This window comes from Colletotrichum costaricense (genome assembly GCF_030867565.1).
Source record: "Colletotrichum costaricense strain IMI 309622 chromosome Unknown Scaffold_9.1, whole genome shotgun sequence".
NCBI classification, from domain to species: Eukaryota; Fungi; Ascomycota; class Sordariomycetes; order Glomerellales; family Glomerellaceae; genus Colletotrichum; species Colletotrichum costaricense.
In genome coordinates, this window is record NW_026848238.1 from 1561868 (window position 1) to 1581167 (window position 19300).

The 19300-nt window shown below is 52.0% G+C and overlaps 4 protein-coding genes across 4 annotated transcripts; 2 read left to right on the forward strand and 2 right to left on the reverse strand.

Moving 5' to 3' along the window:
• Window positions 1–2572: 2572 nt before the first annotated feature.
• On the reverse strand, window positions 2573–3892 carry CCOS01_09352 (cell differentiation family protein; the record flags this gene model as incomplete). The annotated part of the gene is made up of 4 exons (XM_060457511.1): window positions 2573–2756; window positions 2810–3185; window positions 3244–3399; window positions 3454–3892. The coding sequence occupies 4 exons, from the start codon at window positions 3890–3892 to the stop codon at window positions 2573–2575; spliced, it is 1155 nt and encodes a 384-aa protein (XP_060312211.1).
• A 1785-nt stretch (window positions 3893–5677) lies between these two features.
• On the reverse strand, window positions 5678–9115 carry CCOS01_09353 (uncharacterized protein; the record flags this gene model as incomplete). Its single annotated transcript, XM_060457512.1, has 3 exons — window positions 5678–7608; window positions 7660–8293; window positions 8381–9115. 3 exons carry the CDS (start codon window positions 9113–9115, stop codon window positions 5678–5680), a joined length of 3300 nt encoding a protein of 1099 aa, XP_060312212.1.
• Window positions 9116–12455: 3340 nt separating this feature from the next.
• On the forward strand, window positions 12456–14685 carry CCOS01_09354 (uncharacterized protein; the record flags this gene model as incomplete). The annotated part of the gene is made up of 2 exons (XM_060457513.1): window positions 12456–12664; window positions 12735–14685. 2 exons carry the CDS (start codon window positions 12456–12458, stop codon window positions 14683–14685), a joined length of 2160 nt encoding a protein of 719 aa, XP_060312213.1.
• A 1306-nt stretch (window positions 14686–15991) lies between these two features.
• Window positions 15992–18207, forward strand: CCOS01_09355 (dipeptidyl-peptidase III; the record flags this gene model as incomplete). Its single annotated transcript, XM_060457514.1, has 6 exons — window positions 15992–16129; window positions 16519–17173; window positions 17225–17261; window positions 17319–17454; window positions 17518–17864; window positions 17922–18207. Coding segments are annotated over 6 exons (1599 nt in total), but the record flags the coding sequence as incomplete, so codon positions are not given.
• Between the last annotated feature and the right edge of the window lie 1093 nt (window positions 18208–19300).

Consider the following 19300-nt stretch of genomic DNA (forward strand, 5'->3'; position numbering starts at 1 on the left):
TGCGAGGCTCGAGTACATAGCGTTATTGAACTAATCAAGCCCAACGACGGACCAGGCCACTTTGTCAAAGCCTTCATATACACCCATCCCTACCCAACTGAAGTATTCAAGAAAGAATAATAATCTTTCCCCTCGAATCCCAAGTTAAACAGAACGACTCTATGCTGGAAATATTGAGAGAAGAACCAACCACTACCGTCACCCGCTGATGCTAGAGGAAATATGCGAAAATTCAATGCATAACGATGCTCGTTTGTTGAGCTCAGCCGGGGATCAAGCTGTTGAGGCGAATTTTCCATGTTTTCTTTAGCCGTCGAATGCTTGATCACTGAGACATTCTCACGGAGAAACCCTTCGCGAGGCTTGTGTAGTACCCTTTGAGTCACAATCGATAGAATTGAGGACGGCGAAGGAAGTGTGCCTCCATTCTTACTGGGCATATGCTGTTGCGTCGAGTGTAGTAAACTCTCAGATATTCACGATAAGTCCAACTACCGATGCCTGGGTCTGGCCGTATATTGCCTCCTTCACCATTTCCGTTAGATCTCTGACTGATTTCATATAAAGAAGCCGAGAGGCTGACCACTAATCTGTAATTCCTGAGAACATGGCCAGACCCAGTGCGACACCCTGCCCGTGTTGCCAATCGGCCACCGATCTGATTGAGCTCATCCGTTGACTTCAACTGCCATCGAGTATAAAACACAAAAGACACTCAATGGATCCCTCCTGTCCTTGTTATTTCTATTACATTAGGCTTTTGTATGTGTATACGGGGAGGTATAGTAGAATGACGATAGGTAGCTTTAGTAATAAGGTCAAGGGTACTATAGATAAGTTTATTAGAGACTATAGATCTTCCTCACATAGAGACTTGTCGTCTTGAACTCATCATTTCCAGCGCATTCGCAGGAAAAACCAAGGCAACACCAGCTCAAAGGCATGTAATAAGCAGATAATCGATGTCCCACATTTGGCTTTCCTATGACCATTGGATACTCCAGGTCCTAGGCTTCCCAGCGGTGTTGCCGGGAACAACCACTCTATTGCACCCGTGGGTGGTGGGATTCATCGATGCATGGAGCTCTGTTTGGAGTCCGAACTGTTTCACTGCATTAAAGTTTGCCTTGCGCCATTAATCGTTTGTTTCTCTGCATGTTGTTGATAGTGAATGTTTCCTCGTGAATGTCTGGAGGGGACACGAACTTGTTAGATGCTAAGTGATTAAAACCTGTCTAATTTGATTGATGTCCCGGCTGAGCCTGCTGACCGTCTCCCGTAACGCTGGGGGAATATAGTATAGAGTCTGAACACTCTCGGTATCTCGTTGATGCTGCTCGTAGAACGTTTCGATGGGCCTTCGGAGAGCAGCGAACTCAAACTTGGTGTTGGCTTTGTTTTGAGCTCAATAAAAGCTTCCAAAGGAGCCATAGAGGCTTTGGAAAATGTTGACATGATTTGAATGCCGGAACGTGATGCGAATGGCCAAAAAGTTGTTTGTGCGAAGATTTGCTACGAGGTTGCGAGGTTGAAAGAAGGGGAAAGAAGAGAGAAGAAGAAAGGAAGAGGTAAGTTACAGAAAATGCCTACTCCGATAGAGTGGCCCCCTTACCTCAACGCGCCTTCTCTACCTTGAGAGGGTGACGACTTAACCTTTGCAGGCACCGAGGTGAGTCACGCTGCACCGAATTGCCAAGATTCGAGCAGAATACATCCAAGCGGCCCGCGACGTCGCTGCCGACGTTCCCAGCATGTAACAACGAGCAAAACTGTCTGTGGTCACGCTCAGAAAGCCTTCATCATGCATCCAAAGTCGAGTAGGAGTGTCTGGGTCTGTGAATCTCTGCATGGTACCTCTCCCTCACCCCCGCACAGCTGTCATGCTATCCCGCAATGATTTGAGCTAGATGGCCAGGAAATTCATCGCGGAGACATCGTCTTATCTGACGGGTACATCACTCACTTGAAAGCCGGAGAGCACTGGAAAGCATCGTTGGGGAACAGGTAATGAGTTGAAAAAATTGGATTCATGGACCTGAGCCTCTACACATACACGGGTAGGTCAAGCCATGTGGCATGACAACCCCTACCACACTGCCAAGAAGAACAGTTCATACAAGTATACCGCCCGACTGAAGCCAATACTACCATGCGCGACCCCGGATAGGAAGTATGTTAGCAACAGAAATCTTTGAGCCGTGTCCATAAAGCCCGAGACGTCATCCCCAGCCTCCGGCGCCAGTTCCAGGTCCGCCTGCTCCTTACCGTATAATCAAAATGACACAACCCCATCGCCAATACCAAACGAGAAAAGAAACCCTTGCTTTTGTCCCCTGCCTTTTCGATGCTACATATGAAGAGAGAAAAAGAGAGAAAGAGAGTCCGCGCAAGTTGAAGATGCATCCCAGATCAGCCTGATATGCCCCCATCTGGGCAGAGAAAGCGGGTATCAATACGTCTACGATGCTTTGCGTTTTCCGATGAAATCACTGACCTCCAAGTCGCCGAGTTATGCATGAGTCTATGTTGGCCCCAGAACGTTTACAATATGTCAGGTATCCCTGACCTTTCCTCAAAGACCAGGGTGCCCCCCTTGGGTCGGTTCGACGACATTGTCTGACAGGTTTATAAGGAGCTGGGCCAAACATCTCTTGGTCGCAGCGTCGTCTCGAAGTACCGAAGAAAAGGTCGCATCTCGGAGGGGTTCTGGGAGGCACTGGCGCAAAGCCTCGCGCGCGCGCGCGTTGTCGCTCAATCTATGCGGCATTAGTGAGAGGCTGGCCCAATCGACTTGTATCGAAGAACTCACCGGAGAAAGCATCTGACAACGTGCTTCAGAAGCCGAGCTGTCTGCTGCTCGACGAGTTGAGCGACCATGTTGCTGAGGACAGTGCCCACCGCGTAAAAGCGTTCGTAGGTAGCGCAAATGTAGTTGAGCCCATTGTCGTCCAATAAGATCTTTTGCACAATGAAAATCGCCACAGTTTTGCTCAGCTCTGAGCCTGTCTCCATAATACGTAGGCAGAGAGGAATGATCTCTGTGGTGAGCAAAAAGTTGATGACCTCGGAAGAGTCGTTCTTGACGAGGGCGCCAATGACGCCTAGCGACGTCAGGCGTAGGTATTCGAAAGGTCTCGATTTCGAGGTCGTGTTGAGGAAGGGATATAGGAATAAAGGAATATGGGCTGAGAGATGTGAGCTCAGGGACAGGTAATATTTAAGGGGATCACCTGGACGGCGTACCATTAAGAAACAACGTGCGCGTATCATTGTGGGAGGCAACACACTGAAGAAGTGCTAGCGCGTTGCATACCCTATTGGAAGCCGCAGCAGTGAGTTGCGAAGGGTTCAAGAGAGTGTAGACCGAGATGATCTCCTGTAGTAGCGATGTCATGACTCCTACGTGGGTTTAGTATGCGTCAGTCATACTGGTCTCCAGACATGAAAGCTTACCGAACGAATGCCACAATATGAGCGCAAGCTCGGGAACCTGTTCTCGCTTCTTGCTCAGCTCCAGAAGAGCTGCCTCACGGGTGCTCTCGCTGAGCAGATCAGCAATGTAAGCCATTGTTCTTCGATTGTCCTCGGATATATTGTCGTGGCTGCCTTCCGGGGCATGCGCATTGCCAAGAGATGGAACCGCAGAATGCCCACTAGCAAGTCTATTGTAGTGCTGCTGCTGCTGCTGCTGCTGCTGCTGTTGTTGTTGTTGTTGTTGCTGCTGCTGCTGCTGCTGCTGCTGTTGCTGCTGTTGCTGCTGCTGTACGGCAGAAGCGGCGGCAGCAGCAGCTTGCTGAGCATGGTGATGTTGATTAGACTGCTGATGCATCCATGCCGAGTCAGTCTGTGGATTAAACTGATGGTGTCCGTAAACGTGCTGAGCGGGCATCATCTTCGAATCCCAGATCCGTGTGCTTCACAGAGTATGTTCTCGACGAATATGTGTGATGTTGAAACGATGGAAGCCACTGCACCGATCGTAGCTAAGTATTTCTATCGCAGTTTCCTAATGAGAAATCTTCTCCAAATGGCACTTCAGCAACAGGAACGACGATGAGCTGCAGTACTTCGTCGGAGTGTTGATCTGTGGGCGGCGGGCGGCGGCGGATCGAGGATGTCAACTTCGCGGGGGGGCGATTTGGGCTTTGGGCTCTTGCGCGCGAGGCCGTTGGAAGACTTAATCGCAGATTCGTAATGGGTTCAAGGGCCCGAAAATTGAGCCGTCGTTATTTCGTGGTGGCGCGAACTTCAAACCTTTGGCGGGTGCTTCGTAGTCAAGGTGACAAATGTGCGTACTCAATCAGGGTCGAGGTTGTGAACAATAAACTGGGCAGGGAAGGTTGAGAGGATGAGGCACACACAGAGGAAGGCAAGGCGAGACAGGGTTAGGTAATTGGTCGGTAGTCAGGCTAAGGTCAGGTGTATCTATGGAGAGCGTTGGAGGCAGGGAGCACAGGTGCCCCATGCACGGGCATGGATGAAATAGCGCGCAACTACCTAGACCAGCATCAGGGCGGGTTAGTCAGCACCGTTGCTCTTGTTCTTACCTACTTTCTCACCTTGAATCACCCCAAGTCCCCCCCCCCCCCTCCTGACTGGCGTGTACTTACCTAAGCTGCCTGTCCTTCGACCACATAAGGTGCCTCTCATACATCGCCTTAACTTAAGGCTGGAGAGCAAGGCAATTCTATAATGACAGGGGGCACATAGCACAGCATATAGCAATGACTAGGTGATTGCTTAAATCCCTTTCTCCAATGACCTTACCTTGGCCAGCATGAAGTACCTACATTCCACAACATAGAAGACCTAGGTATAGGAGAGGAGGAAGCGGCAGTCCAGTGTCACGCCTGGCCTCAATGTGACCGGTGTGCTTAGGAGACTTGTAAGACCGGACCGAAATTGCTGTCATAGCTTTCTGCGTTCAATGTTGCGGTTGCCCGTGCGGCTCAAGTCCTGAAATAGGCTCTTGGGTGCGGAGTATTATGGATTCAACTAACATATAGGGAAGTCACTTTGGCTGGTCATGTCTCCAAGTTTCCGAGTCTGCCCAGCAACGTAGAGAAGGATGATCATTGCCCATTGCTCATATTGGGCTGACGCGCCTGTCCGCGCCAACATCATAATTCTAAGCTACATCCAGCAGAATCCCAATAGCCCTCCTCGTGGAGCCTCCGGATATCTCATGCTTGCCGGCATCCAATGGCTGAGTGATAGCTACTGACTTGAACCATCTCTGCCCTAACACCGATGTAGCGTAGACGGAGTAGCAAATTATACGGCCAGCTGGTTTCAGAAAGAACCAAGTGCACGCACATACGTACACATAATTATCGTCTCTAAACTTCTCTATACACGTTCACCTATTTGAATTAGTTGACATTACCCAACCGCCGCTGCATGCATCGATGGACACCTATTCAAGTAATGCCGTTCCTTCGCCAAGGCAGAAAGGTGCTTACTGACTGGCAGTTGGCTACTAAAACACCTCGATTGACGCCGAGGCGACCGAGAAAAGAAAACAAATAACTTAAAGGTCAAAAAGGTCGTACGATGAGATTGTTTGCCCTCGATACCCTCCACCCGCTCTGGTATCCCGGAGTCGGGCTCCCAAATCGGAGCTAATCCTTGACCACATATGTTCTCCGCGCTTTTCATCTGAACGCTTCCGCCCCATCTAAAGACGAAGCTCCCTCAAAACCTGATCGGCCATGTTCTTGTATTGCCACGTGTTTCCCACCAGTCGCTTGAATTGGATTCCGTGAAGAGACAACAACGGGACCTTGACAATGAATATCTCAAACTCGAGGACCATGCTTCCGCCAAGATCACTCTGAACGTGAGTGCTCGTCTCGCCGGGTACTCTTCTGGATGACACTCCCGCTTCCCGCGAGACACTATCAACCGAGACGTCCGAGTTGGAGTAACTGTGATCTGCCTCAGTACGCCCAGAGCCACGCGGCGTACTCGGTCCTCGTTCAGTTGCTGGCAAGTCTTCTCGTTCCCGGTCGCCACCTCTGATTGCCCCAAAACTGAAGCGTCTCCTGTGACCTGGTGGCGCTTGTCCCGGGCTACCGGGAACCTCTGGTACTTTCTTGAGGTCAATGCTGGGTGTATGCTTGCACAAGAAGCCACCCTTGATCTCGGTGTAGTCGACTCCTAGGCCCTTGAGCACCCGCTTGATATCCGCCCGGATCTCTGTGACGTTCTTGGTAGAAGTAGTTGAAACGCTAAACAAGCCTTTGAGGAAAACGGGCTTAGCCAAGTCTGAGCTGTCCAGCCTGTCGGTGGACACGCCACTCTGGTCGCCTTGCTCTTGATCCGTTTCCTCCGGCACGTTAGCCTCTCGAGCTTCCTCCCGGCGAAGCCTGCGCTGCTGAATACTCTCGCGCCTGGCATGACCGAGTGATTTCGCTCTCATGGATGCAGCCCGTGTTTGCTGGCTGTCTCTAGACGCAGGCGGTGGTCGATCGGTGGCCGTAGATTGGTCTGAGCCGCTCGTCGGCGGTGGCTCTTTTGGTGTCCGCGTCGACCCACGGCGACGCAAGTCTGCAGAATTTACGCTTGTAGATCGGCCCAAACCTTTGCGCCGTGACGATTGACCTCCGGCCGATAAAGGAGGGCTAAGAAGATCACCGTGCTGTGGCTGACTGCTACCGGATCTGAGCGGGAGAGGGTCCGGTTCTTCTCGTTCCCGTCTGCCGCGACGTATGCTGAAGCTTTTCCGGGGCATCGGTGCAGGAGGGGCCTCGGAGGGTGAGTGAACCTGGACTACAGGCGGATGAGATCGATCTCTATCCGACCTTTCCGGATCCCGGCGTCTTCGAGTACTGAAGCGACGGAGGATGCCTGCAGCGGTACTCTCCTTCTTTGGGAGCGGCTCGGGCGGTACCTCTGGGGAAAGGGGCGTTGTTGGTGAAAGTTGAGAGTTCTTCACGGTGTCGGGAGCTTCGTCTTCACCGTGAGTCCTTGCGCGAGGACGAGAACGGCCGCCCGTGACCCGTTCGCCGGGCATTTCGTAAGTAGAGGAGTTGGTATGAGCCTCCTGCGGCGGTGTAATCTCCGGGATTGCAGGCTTCTCCTTCTCCTTATGAGCACTGGCAGCTCCGGGGTTCTTCTCAACACGATCGCGATCTTGTTTTTCTCGTACCAGGTAGTAGATCGAGACCAACGGACTGAAGGCGTTGAGAGGATCGTTGCCGAGCTGGAGGGCCTCAGAACTAGGAGCCGTCAACGTGTCGCGACTGGTGCCTGAGTTCCTCCTCTTGTAAAAGTCAAAGCCAAAGCCGCGCTTTTTCTCAACGTCTTTGGCAGGCTGAGGGAGCTCTTTTTCGCGCTGATAGAGTTTGACTGCGCGTTGGTATTCCTCAGACTCGATTGTCCGTTCCAGCTGGGCCTTGATGGCGTCTGGTGAGCCAAAATTGAATCCAGTCATGGCATTGACAACATCGGTGTCCAAAGGGAGAGAGAGGGGTTCTCGTGGAGGTAATCCGTTGTCCAATGGGCTGTTGTAACCCTTCGTCATCCACGGATGGACCATGACTTCCTGCATGGTTGCACGTTGCTTGGGATCCGTTACAAGCATCCGAGATAGCAGGTGCTTGCATTCTGCATCAGGTTAGATGGAGACCAGACGCAGTACGAGTCTGAGCAACTTACCACTTGAGAGCCAACTTGGATAGTCCACCAACCCCTTTTTGATTTTGGCGTGTAGGGCAGGCATACTCTGGTCGTCAAAGGGCACCTTTCCACACACCAAAACGTAAAGAACGATGCCGAAACTCCATACGTCCACCTCGGGCCCGGTATAGGCTCTCGCCTGAAGTAGCTCCGGGGCAGCGAAGTAAAGGCTGCCGCAAAAAGTTTTGAGATGACCACGTGGAGCAAACAGATTGCTAAGCCCGAAATCAATGATCTTGATGTCTCCATTTTTACTGATGAGAATATTTTCGATCTTGAGGTCTCGGTGGACAATGCTGTTCCGGTGACAATAGTCAAGAGCGCTGGCGATTTGACGGCTGAACTTGCGGGCTTGCTTCTCCTTCAACTTGCCGTGCGAAATGATGTAGTCAAGCATCTGGCCGCCATTGACGTACTCGCAGAGCATGTACCAATGGTAGTTGGTGCGCACAACGTCTCGCATACCGCAGATGTTGGGATGGCTCAAGAGAGTGACGATGGCGGCCTCTCGGGCGGTCCTGATTTCCTTAGATTGGTCCGCTCTTTCCTTGTCCGCTCGAGTCTGATGTTGTGTATCTTCCGTTGAGCCACGGGGAATAATCTTGCAGGCGACCTGCGATTAGAGAGGAGCATAGGTTAGCAAGCACGACACGTTTGGGCCGACAAGCACGGTAAGCCATGGGAGGGGGAAGAAACATACCTGCTCGCCTGTATCCTCTTTACGGGCCAGCTTCACCTTTCCCATGCTACCAGCACCGATTGTTTTGCCCAAGATCCATTTTCCAGATGGGGTTGGTATCGTGGTGCGTGATCTACTCGTGTGCTTCGAGGTAGTGGGTGCGCCTGGGCTCCGGGGATCGGGCCCGCCATGGTTGCTGACAGGAGCAGGCCCGGCGTTGTTGGCAACTGCGGTGCTCGCGGGCATGTCGGCAGCGTGATTGTATCGATGATTTGATCTGGTACTGCTGTGCCGCTGGGGACGCGAGGCGTCGGCGCGGGTCGATGAGGGCGGGTGTTGGCTTGGGGCGTTTCGCTTGGAGTGAAGGACTACTTCTGGTGTTTCATACTCATGTCGTGGGGGGATGTCTTGAGCGAAACGAGAAGCAGCTGAGGCAGCGGAAGCGACAGCAGCAGGAACGGTGGCGGAGGTGGAGGAAGGTTGTCGAGAGTGAGAGCGGTGTTGGAGTTGCTCGCTCCCGCTGTATTGGTGACGGCGCTGGTGGTGGTTGTGTTGTTGATTGGAGGTGGAGGAGCCACGCTGTAAAGGAGGACCAGAGCCAGAGGCGGAGACAGGAGGCCGGGTTCGGGTGGAGAGGGAGCGGTGCGCAGTCGATGGTTGAGATTGGGATTGAGATTGAGAGCGAGACAGAGGAAGGGGAGCCTGGGGAGGAGGATGTGCTGGCAGATCAGTGGTGGCCGGGATTGCTGTTGTCATTGCAGGAGAGAGGAAACGGGGGTGTGACACTGCGAGGGTTCGCTGTGTGAACTGGCACTGGCACTGGCACTGACGCTGGCACAGTTTCCGGCTCCTCTGGCGACACGAGAGGGGGAGAGGCAGAACGTGGACCGAACAGTGAGGTCAGGTACGGTAGGACACTTTCAGGATGGGATGGGATGGGATGGGAGGGTAAGTACGGAGTAAGGAAGGTATGGGGGGGCTGGGGAACCACTGGCTCCACTGCTTACTTCAACCAAGTCTTCCAAACAAGAATAAGGTGTCCGTATGGTTGAAGGGGAGTGGAGGAGAGTGAGGGAGGGGGGCTAGGAGTCGAGGTACTGAGGAGGGCAAGCGCTGCACTGTCTGAAGCGAAAGTAGAAATTTGTCGGGGATGAGGCACCGAAGCAGACGAGCGGTCAGATGCACAGAGAGTGAATGAAAGAGAGAGAGAGAGAGAGGGGGGGGGGGGGAGAACACAGCGACAAATGGTTGAAGAGTATTCGCAGTGGCAGGCGGGGGAGAGAGGAGGTGTGCGCAACAAGACTCATAGAAACTCAAGAGTGAGCGGCAGTGAACAACCCCTGCAAGGATGATTTAAGAGCTGAGGTATCCACACCAGGCAAAGCAAGGAAGGCAGACGTTCAGTCTCGTCTGATGCGGGTGTGCGGGCGTGAGTGCTGTCTGTGTGTGTTCGCACGCAAAAGAAGCATGGGAGTGAGGATGACCTTGAAAGGGCGGGGAAAGCAATACATTATCTGTAGAAGGAGAGAAGAATTGTGGAAAACTTGAGTAAGGTAGGTAGAAAGTCGGATTACAACTTCTGGTACCTTGTCTTAAGTTGTTCAAGACTTCAAGTTGTGTTTGCCCGGCGCTTATCGGTTGCCTGCCTTGCCTTACCTGACCTTCTTAGGTGCCTTACCGTCAGGTTCCAGGTCAGGTTCCAGGTCAGGTAAGGTATCCATCCGTACCTGCCTTACTTGCGAATGCCTCTCGCTTTCAACTGGCAACCCCCCAGCGATACCCGGCCAAGCCCCCAATACTCTACGATAGGTACCTGAAATAGGTATGAATAGACATGGCCACTTCGTTACTGATGGCACGCGCATTGGGTTGAACTAGATTTTCCATGTTGCCAAGGTATAGTATTTGTGAGCGAGGTCGACATGAAATCTCCTTTTCCAGTGTCTTTGTTTGACGGGGCAAGCCACCTCATTGTTGGCGTGGTGCCATGTCGACCTACCTCACATTACCTTGCCTCGGACGTCAGGGGGCACGCATCTTTCTGCACCTTGGGAAATTAGTGTTGGGTGGCAGGCGCTCCAAATTCGAATAGTGAGGTACGATGTATCCGTAGAATGCCTGTGTCTGGCTATCTGCATCTACGGACACGGATATCTAATACCTCACATCCCATCCTCTGGTAAATTGGGCCGAGGATGACAGAAACGAGTTAGACAAAAGCAAGTCCATCAGAGATGACGACAGACGCCGTGGATAGGAATGCAGACCCCGCGCTGGAGAACCTCGGATTCATTTGGTCGCAGAGCCTTCTTTGCTGGGCCCAAGGTTCACAACGTCCCCTGCCCTGCCTTCGGTATGGAACGTACTACGTGGGTACCTCGGACAGAACGTCCAGTCCTCACCAGACCGTGCTGACCAACCTAGGCACGCTGCCTAGATAGTCCGTACCTCAAGCTATCTCAAGCGAGACAAGCCAAGACAGGAAGGGAACATTGAGCAACCATGCGGCAACTTATTCCTTGAGTCGGATATTCGGACAGCATCAGGGAAGAACTCCACGATGCGCCGTAGATTTATCCGTAGAATCTCCGGATCTCTGAAAGAGACAAGCAGGGGGCTGCGTACCGGCTCAACGTTCGAGTCTCGCACACGATACTAGGGCCCTGGAGGACATCAAGCCGCGCTGATCAGCATCTGGATATGATTAAATCGGGTATCCGCGTTCAATTTGGAGCAGTTGCCCAATGCCAGTCCCGACTCCCAGAGTGTGATATGATTGGGCCTACCTTAGTTAAAAGACAGAGCAGGGTTAGGTACGAAGTAACACGGTACCTTAGCATGGTAGGTATTCGTGAATACACCGACGATGAAGTACATGTAACTGGAGGAATCACGGACGACCTGGGTCTAGGCCAGGCCGAGCAACAACTGCACGGACTTCCCTACACAGCAGTCAGGTACCCAAGAGCAAGCAGGAGGAACCAGACGAGGTCTATTTCCAAGACAAGAATACCGGTATCCGTACGGATGCAGCCAAGAGTCTCTGGACCGAGATTGATGCAGAGCAGAGTCCAAGTACCCTTTGATTCCTATCCCAGCTTGCCCTAGCTTCCGGTTCTTCATCAATCACGGTGTGGGTGATTGATGAAGACCGGGACTGCAACACCTCATTATAGGATGGGAGATGGCTCGTGATTACGTACAGTTGCTTAACACGGGCATTCGCGGTCATCTTTTGTTTAGCATGTCATCCCACCCTCAGCCATGCTGATCAAGTACAAAGTACACGTACAGAACCATAGGCGGGGCAGCACCTTTCCCAGCATCCACCAAGCGCACGCTGGAGGCAAATTACGTGACAACACGCGTTCGTGAGAATTGAAAATGCAGCTATGCTCAATGGTAGATCACTGTACTCTATACCGGGCAACGGCTGCGAGGAAAGATTGGGACTGCGAAACAAGCATCGCGAGATCCACCTTGCTGTTTGTCCCCTTTCCCGCATTTCAATTGTAGACCTGAGCATTGTCGATCCTTCAAGACTATTCGCTACACTGCAAGAACCTTCCCAGAGGTGATAGACAAGTTCAACCGCACTCTTTCCCTTTACACCATCCGTGACTAATAAGCTCAATGTATTGCGCTACCTTCAGGTATCCGTTCTATTTTACGCAATGAAAAGCCGCCATGCGCTGTCCATGACTGAGGTAGTGAGGCACTCAAGATATCTTTGAAGGTACAGGTCTTTACCTACCTTAGGTACCGTAACTAATCAACCTCTAATTACAGGTACCTTAGGTAGGTTGAGATAGCGGATCGAGCTCTTATCTTATCGTATCTTATCGATAGCAAATCCACCTTTGCCTACCTTACCTAGGTACCTTAGGTTCCGACCTAGGCAGGTATTTCACCTAACCTCTGGGCCCTAAGCTTCCGACATTGTCAATGTCAAGGTCCTTCCACCCGATTGCCTTATTTCCTACCGCAAACCTGACGTATCTTACGGAGGCGTCCGCTCGATTCGTCTAAGCGAATATAGGCAGCGACACATTGACTAGCTACGAAAGCCTACAAAATCGTTCACCGTCGTCATTACATGTCGCGTAGCAAGAGGTCGCATGCTACTTACGAGGCTGACTTGCACGATGAAGCCGCCGTACACGTCGCCTTTGGCACCCCTCTCCCGCCACTTGGCCCGGAAGTGCGCGATGATGGCGCCTACATCCCAGTACATAAGCAGGAAGTAAGGGATGAACACGGAAGGCGACGTCTTCACGGCGCTTTTACAGGTGGATGGAGTGCAGGGTTTGTCTCCCACAAGACCCCCGGCACTGAATCAAACTCAGTCATCACTTGACTGACATAAGGAACCCAGATACTTCAACACCGTTGGCTCCAAAGAAGGATGGACGCCATCTACGTTCGTCTCAAGTCGCACAAACCGTCAAAAAAACGAGCCACGTACGAGCCGACAACGGCCAGAGGATTACATGGACGAAGAGGATCTCGCAGATACCGCTGCCACTCAGAACATCCAGACAACTGATCCGTTTTCCTCTCTCGGAGCTTCTAGCCATGACAGACGTCACGCGAACGATTCCACTGGTTTAGCGAGAGCTTATGGCGATACCATGGGCCTCAAGCTTTTGAGGAAGATGGGCTGGAAGGACGGGCAGGGCATTGGCCCCAAAGTACGGCGGACCGCTCGCCTGGGTATCATGACCAGCACTCAAGATGTAACCAGTGGAAACACCCACTTGTTCGCTCCAGATGATGTCAACATGATAGAGTTCGATCGCAAGCGAAACCGCCAAGGCTTGGGTTTCATAGGAGAGCAAAAACTCTCACAGCTATCTGGTCCAGGCATCATACGGGCGAGTCGAGATCAATCTGGCGTGGATGACGAGGCGAGCAACGGCAATGAACTCTCGGATGGCCTCCAACCCGCACTCGGCATCTCACGCAGGACAGGAAAGCCAGTCCAGGCAGCGCCGCGTGGGGGGTTGGGTGTGGGCATACTGAATGACACCGGCTCAGATGACGAAGATCCGTACGATATTGGGCCACGAATATCATACAATCGAGTTCTAGGTGGAGACAAAAGTAGGAAGAAGAAGAGGCAACCAGCTAGTCTGTCTGCGAACCCCACCGTGGGGTCGAAACCAGTCTTCATCGCCAAATCCTCGTCGGCAAATGCCTATGGCCAGAAACGATGTCTTGACGGCAAGCTGCCGCTCAAGGGATTCGCCCTTGGCCGCAGTACAGAGTCTCGGCTGACTGGACAACTCGCGGTGTCATATCGTCCCCCAACCGTACCCGATCACTGGATATCAACGAAGCGCCCTGTCGGTGGGAACACAACAGCAGTGTATGTCTCTACAGCAGACGCTGCCAAGACGGCTCAACATGATCCCAGATCTCGCGCGCTGCTCCTGGGTGAGTCGACGTTGCCTGGCAAATCAATCTTTGACTACATGTCATCCGCTGCTCGCGAGCGACTGGCCGCGGCCACTGGGAGGAAAAATCTTCCCCCCGCTAAAGGCGAGATTCCCGCAGAGTATGCGCGCACGGCAGAGCAAAAGTTACAGGATATGCTAGGGAACATACCTGTCTTGGCCAAAGAGACGGCCATTGCCGCAATGAGTCGAGGATCAGGCACAGGAGGGCCTTATGCAAACAACGAGGCCAAGCAGGCAAGATATCGACTGTATCTACAGGATGCCGCGGGATTCGGTGGTTCAGCTCCTCTCAAGCCTTCAGGCATGACCGAAGATGACTATGTTAAGGAGATCGAAGAGTTTTACGGGTGTGCTCGGCTATTCAAGCCAATGACGGGCTTTATGGCAACACGGTTCACGACAGCTTCGACTGGGTCTGGGGAGGGCGTAGACGCAGGCTCTACTCACAATGCGCAGCAGGTCCCGAGGCCAGTTGGGCAGGCAGATCATATTGAAACGGCGGCCAAGATGGGAATGTATGGGCGCATGACGAGGCTGACTGCAGACTTCTTTCCCACCAGATTACTGTGCAAGCGGTTCAATGTCCGGCCCCCGGCTCATTCGCAACCAGATTCAGATGCGGCATTTCCATTAGAGCCTCATAAGACTTCCTACGGAGTACCTGCGAGTGAGGTCACACCTCACGAACCGCTCAGTCGTGAAACGAACTCAGATATGGATGACATGCTGGGTTTCGATATGGCGAAGCAGTTGTCGACGCAGACGGCCGACATCTCAAAGCTCGGAAGCGAGGCCGGCGAGGTCTCGCGACCAAGCAACGACATCTTCAAATCGATCTTTGGTGACAGCAGCGATGAGGCTGAATGAAGTAAGTATCAACTGTCTTCGCTGAGACTGACGCCATGACGTATACCAGAAAGCCTAGAGCCATACTTCGCAGAGGGGCCTTGCTGGTATACAAAACCCATCACCTTCGACTTAGACTCTCAAGGAATATAGCAAGGTGTTTGCAGCACAGGACCGGAAGGGCTGGTGCTCCACATACCGGCTTTGGATGTATTCGCGGAAGCCGAGATACGGGGATTGACTGAAATGCCTCCGTAAGAAAATCGCGCTTTGAAAGTTCACAATCGTTTATACCACAGGGCCAACAATAGATGCCGATAGAGCTGAGGAACCTGGGGCATTCCAAGAAAGTGCTGCCATGCTCGGAATGATAATACACAGCGGGCAGGAACTCAGTTATGTCGGGCATAAAAGCACGGGCAATGCATTTGCTAGATGAGATGGGGAAACGACACTATCTTGGAACCGGGCGCCGCGGGCAATCTAGACTTCCTACTAGTAGTTTCTTCATACAGCTTTACACCTATGCCTATGTTTGTGCTATAGCTACCGTAGCGGTAAGGGAAGTCGACACTGCAGGTGTTCGGAGCGTCAGACTAGACTATCGGCATAGCACGTGAGGTCATCACATGTTATTTCGATGCATGAAAGCCCCGCGATAACATCCCAATGGCCAAGCATGTGTCTAATTACATGGTGACTTGCCTTGAATTTTGTTGGCCGTCATCTAGAAGGAAAATGGTTTTGAGGAAGGTAAGCAATATCTCATAACGATACCTGGGCTACGTCCATTTTTACGGGCGCGCTGGGCCTCCGAGGTGCGTTCGTTGGCTGCACCAACCATCTCCCTCCGTCAGCCTTCAGGTACCTAGTCTGGGTACAAAAGCAAGTAGTTCCCCACCCTCAAAGGGGTGCTCAAGCAACTTTGTAGTCGCAGTAAGAAAGCCCATAAACTGTTCCTGTTAGTCTAGGTGCGTCCTTCACTTACACGACGGTTCACTCCGTTTGGCCGATTCTCTTTACAATATAAGAGTTATTTTTAAATAAGACATAAGTATTATTAAAACTATATTATTTAGACTTATACTAGAGAAAGCTATGTAAATATTTAAGTAGTTATTATAATATTTAAATATAATATTATATAGTTTAGCTTTTAATTATTAAATCTTAGTATTTAATAGATAAAATACACATAAAATACTCTATATGAATCGAATTTGTAGAAGGAAAAAAACAGTCTAGTCTAACTTATATCATTAGCGTCATTTGTTTTGAAAACAACAATAATGAACAAAGCAAGCTACGATTTGCCATGCCTTAAAGCGGAGATCCGTCAACGGGTGACCACTCACTCCTGGGGTCCTTTAGTAGACTACTGCAGGCGCGTAGACGTAATACTGGGACTGACTGGGCAAAAGTGCTCTGGACTTGGGCTTGCCTCTTTGGTCACTACCTACCTAAGGTAAGGAAATAGCCGCCATCATCCCCTGCCTGTTCTACCTCATCAAACTGCCCCCCAACGACCAATTTCCCATCCACCATTTGCTCGGACACTCGCAATCAACCATTGGTTTCTCTAGGCCTAGCATACGCCTGCCACCCCTGCGCTTGCAAGGCGACCTTTACCCCGTTTCGCACTCGACTAAACGAACTAACCTTTGGCGAGCATCCCGTCGCTCTTCCTCTCTCCCTCTCTCTACACGTCTGTCCTTCGCAAACCACTTTGTTCACTGAACTCATCTTCGCCATCCGAGCTAGGAGCGGCACAAATAAAACATACGTTTGGCTTTCGCATTGGCGCCTGATTACAAACTCTGTTAACGAATGCCATCAATTGGAACTAGCTAAGAGGTCGAGTGGTGCACCCTACTTATTTGTATCCAACTACGATCCGATACTCGATACCTTGTCGAAACCGCCAACACGTTGCCAGGCTCGCAACACGTCAGGAACGGGCAGCCCGTGTCCGCCCGGCGTACAGTCACCGCCTCTGAAGAAGAAGATCCTCCTCAGCTACCAGCAAAGACCGAGCAAGAAAGTGCAGGAGAGTCCAGCCTCAGCGCCCCGTCACCTCTTCCTCCTCCTCCGCCTCCTCAGTATCCCTCCTCCGAAGCATCAACCTCCCGGCCGCCACCCTTCTCTTCAGTGTGCGATTCGCTCGAAAACCCCTCCGAACCGGCCCACGACCCCCGCTCTGCGATCACAGTCACAGTCGCTGGAATATCCCCTGCTGCACCGTCGTATGCATCTCTAGCTCCAGGCTTCTCTACAGAACAATCGGTTCCGACTTCCTTTGATCACGCTCTTACAGAAACAAAGCGTGCGCTCCCTCGAGACACCAAAGGGGGCTCATCCGGAAAGGACGACAACGCCGAACCACCCCCCGCATACTCGGAGGGACCCAGTCCACTCCAATCGTTTGCCTTTCTGATGGCTACCGCCGGAGGCGCGTCGAGTATCATTACTCAGGTGCAACAAGGAGGGCCGCCTATCAATGCGATTGGAGGTGAGTTGCTACTCGACCAGGACAAATCGAATAAGACTAACGTAATGGCAGATGTTGGTGCCGACGAGACGATCGCGATGGACCTTCGGTAGGGTTTGCTTCTACTCGACGTCCTATCCTGAACGCTAACCGTTGTGATCTGCAGGGGCACCCGATTTGTTCTGTCGCGAGACGAACTCTTGACGCTGCCCGAATTTGTCCTCTTATCGTTGTTCCCTAACGGCCTTTTCCCCGAGGGGCATATGGGGGGATTTACTGAGGGCGATGCAGTGCAAGTGGACGTGAGTACAAATTCTCACAGTGACCTACATAGTGCACTTTAATTATTGACAACTTCTCGGCAGTACGACCCGGCATCCCTGCAGTATATGCTGGACTTCTTTCGCACCGTTGCGCAGTCGATACCTGTTGACTCATCTCCGAGTGTTTCTCAGGAGGAGGATCCTGCGACGGGAGACCCAATGGGCTCACGAGACGACTCATCCAAGAGAGCTGGCATCATCGTTCTGAGAGAGGATCTTGACTTCTACGTCATACCACCGCGGGCCGAAATCACGCAGCCTGAAATGATGGAAGTCAAGAGAGCTGCGGGGAGAGCCCTTCTTCAACAGACGGGCATTTTCTCAGGTCTGAAGCGCAGTGATGAGCCGGGTACTACGGAAGCTCACCTCATCGAAATGCTCACAGCAGGGTAAGTTCCCCCGGCATGACAATGTCCGGCCCTTGACAAGAGCTAACCATTCACCAGCGGGTTCAACCATGACGACAACTGGGGACACAGAGCAGGAGAACCGAACAAGGCGGTCGTTTGTAGCTTAGCATTGGCACGCCTACGAAGCGATATCAGAGGTAATGATATGGGCAGCAATGCCGTTGGCATGGCGCAAAAGCTGCTCCTCTTTTGGAGGAAGCCTGCGAGACGCTGCTGGTGGGAAGGCGTGGAGCTTGACAACGTTGAGGGTATTGAGGGGAAGCTGAAGGTCTGGATCAGGCGCGTTTGGACCCTGGAAATGAGCGTAATCGGCCTCCGATGAGGCCGACAAGCTTGGCTACTATCTTGTGCGGCGAGAGGTCAGGAATGGGCGTAATGGTGTAGCGCAGCCTGGCTTTGTGGGCTGAAATATGGGTTTCCTTCCGTCTACTTCTTTCAACACATGCGCGAAATGGTTCGTGGGCTTCGTCGGCCACGCATAGGCAACATTCGTTTTCAATGGCGAGACCGCTATCTGAGGCTGATATTGAGCGTGTTCATAGGTGCGTCAGACCAAGCAAACATTAGTCATAGGTCAGTTCTTACATAATCAAACAGAAGCGTTTTCTTGATCATGACTGTCACTTAGATACGTGGGCTCATGATTGATACTTGTGAGGAACCCAGTAGTGACGTTCTCGTCATCGTCTTAACGGAATGGGCCATTGAATAATTTCAGGTGTAGTGACTTCAAGTCTATGTTGTCTTGGCTCGGGGCCGCTGCCAGCTGTGTTCTCAATCTGTCAGTATAGATGGGTATATAGTCTTCATCTAACTCCTGCTCATACTGTCGCATCCTTCACCCCACTGGGCTCCTGGACAATAAGGAGAAAATGCCTTGCACCTCAATGCTAGCTATGTTTTATTTGGAGACAGAAGCAGCCCTCATACGAAGGGGACATCGCACCTTCTTCCCCATAATCATTCACTTGGGGAGAATCAGCGTCAGGCACACTAATCAGCCCCCAATCCTAGCCAAGTTCCCCCGGCACAAACAAGTGTGGCATCATTTCTTGGCTGGACCGTCGGTCCAGGCTAAGTTTCAGTGCAACACAGGGTGGTCTTCCGTCGCAGAATAGTGACGCCTGCCTCTCCGCACTATAACAGCGGCTTCAGGTCCGATCCGGTTATTCGCCATACGGCCCTCTCTACATTCACCGTGCTTCTCCGTTCCAGTATGTACGTGTCCACTACCAACAGCATGAATTTCTTACTTTCTTTGCATATTCTTGCCGCCACTCAATTTTCTGTGGCCTTGGCCCAGGAGTGCAGAAATACGTTGAAAGCAACGTATACCTCGCCCATTGCTGCCGGTGGCTGGACATATCGCCTGATCGCGAACGGACTCACTCGACCCAGAAGCATACTTTTCGACA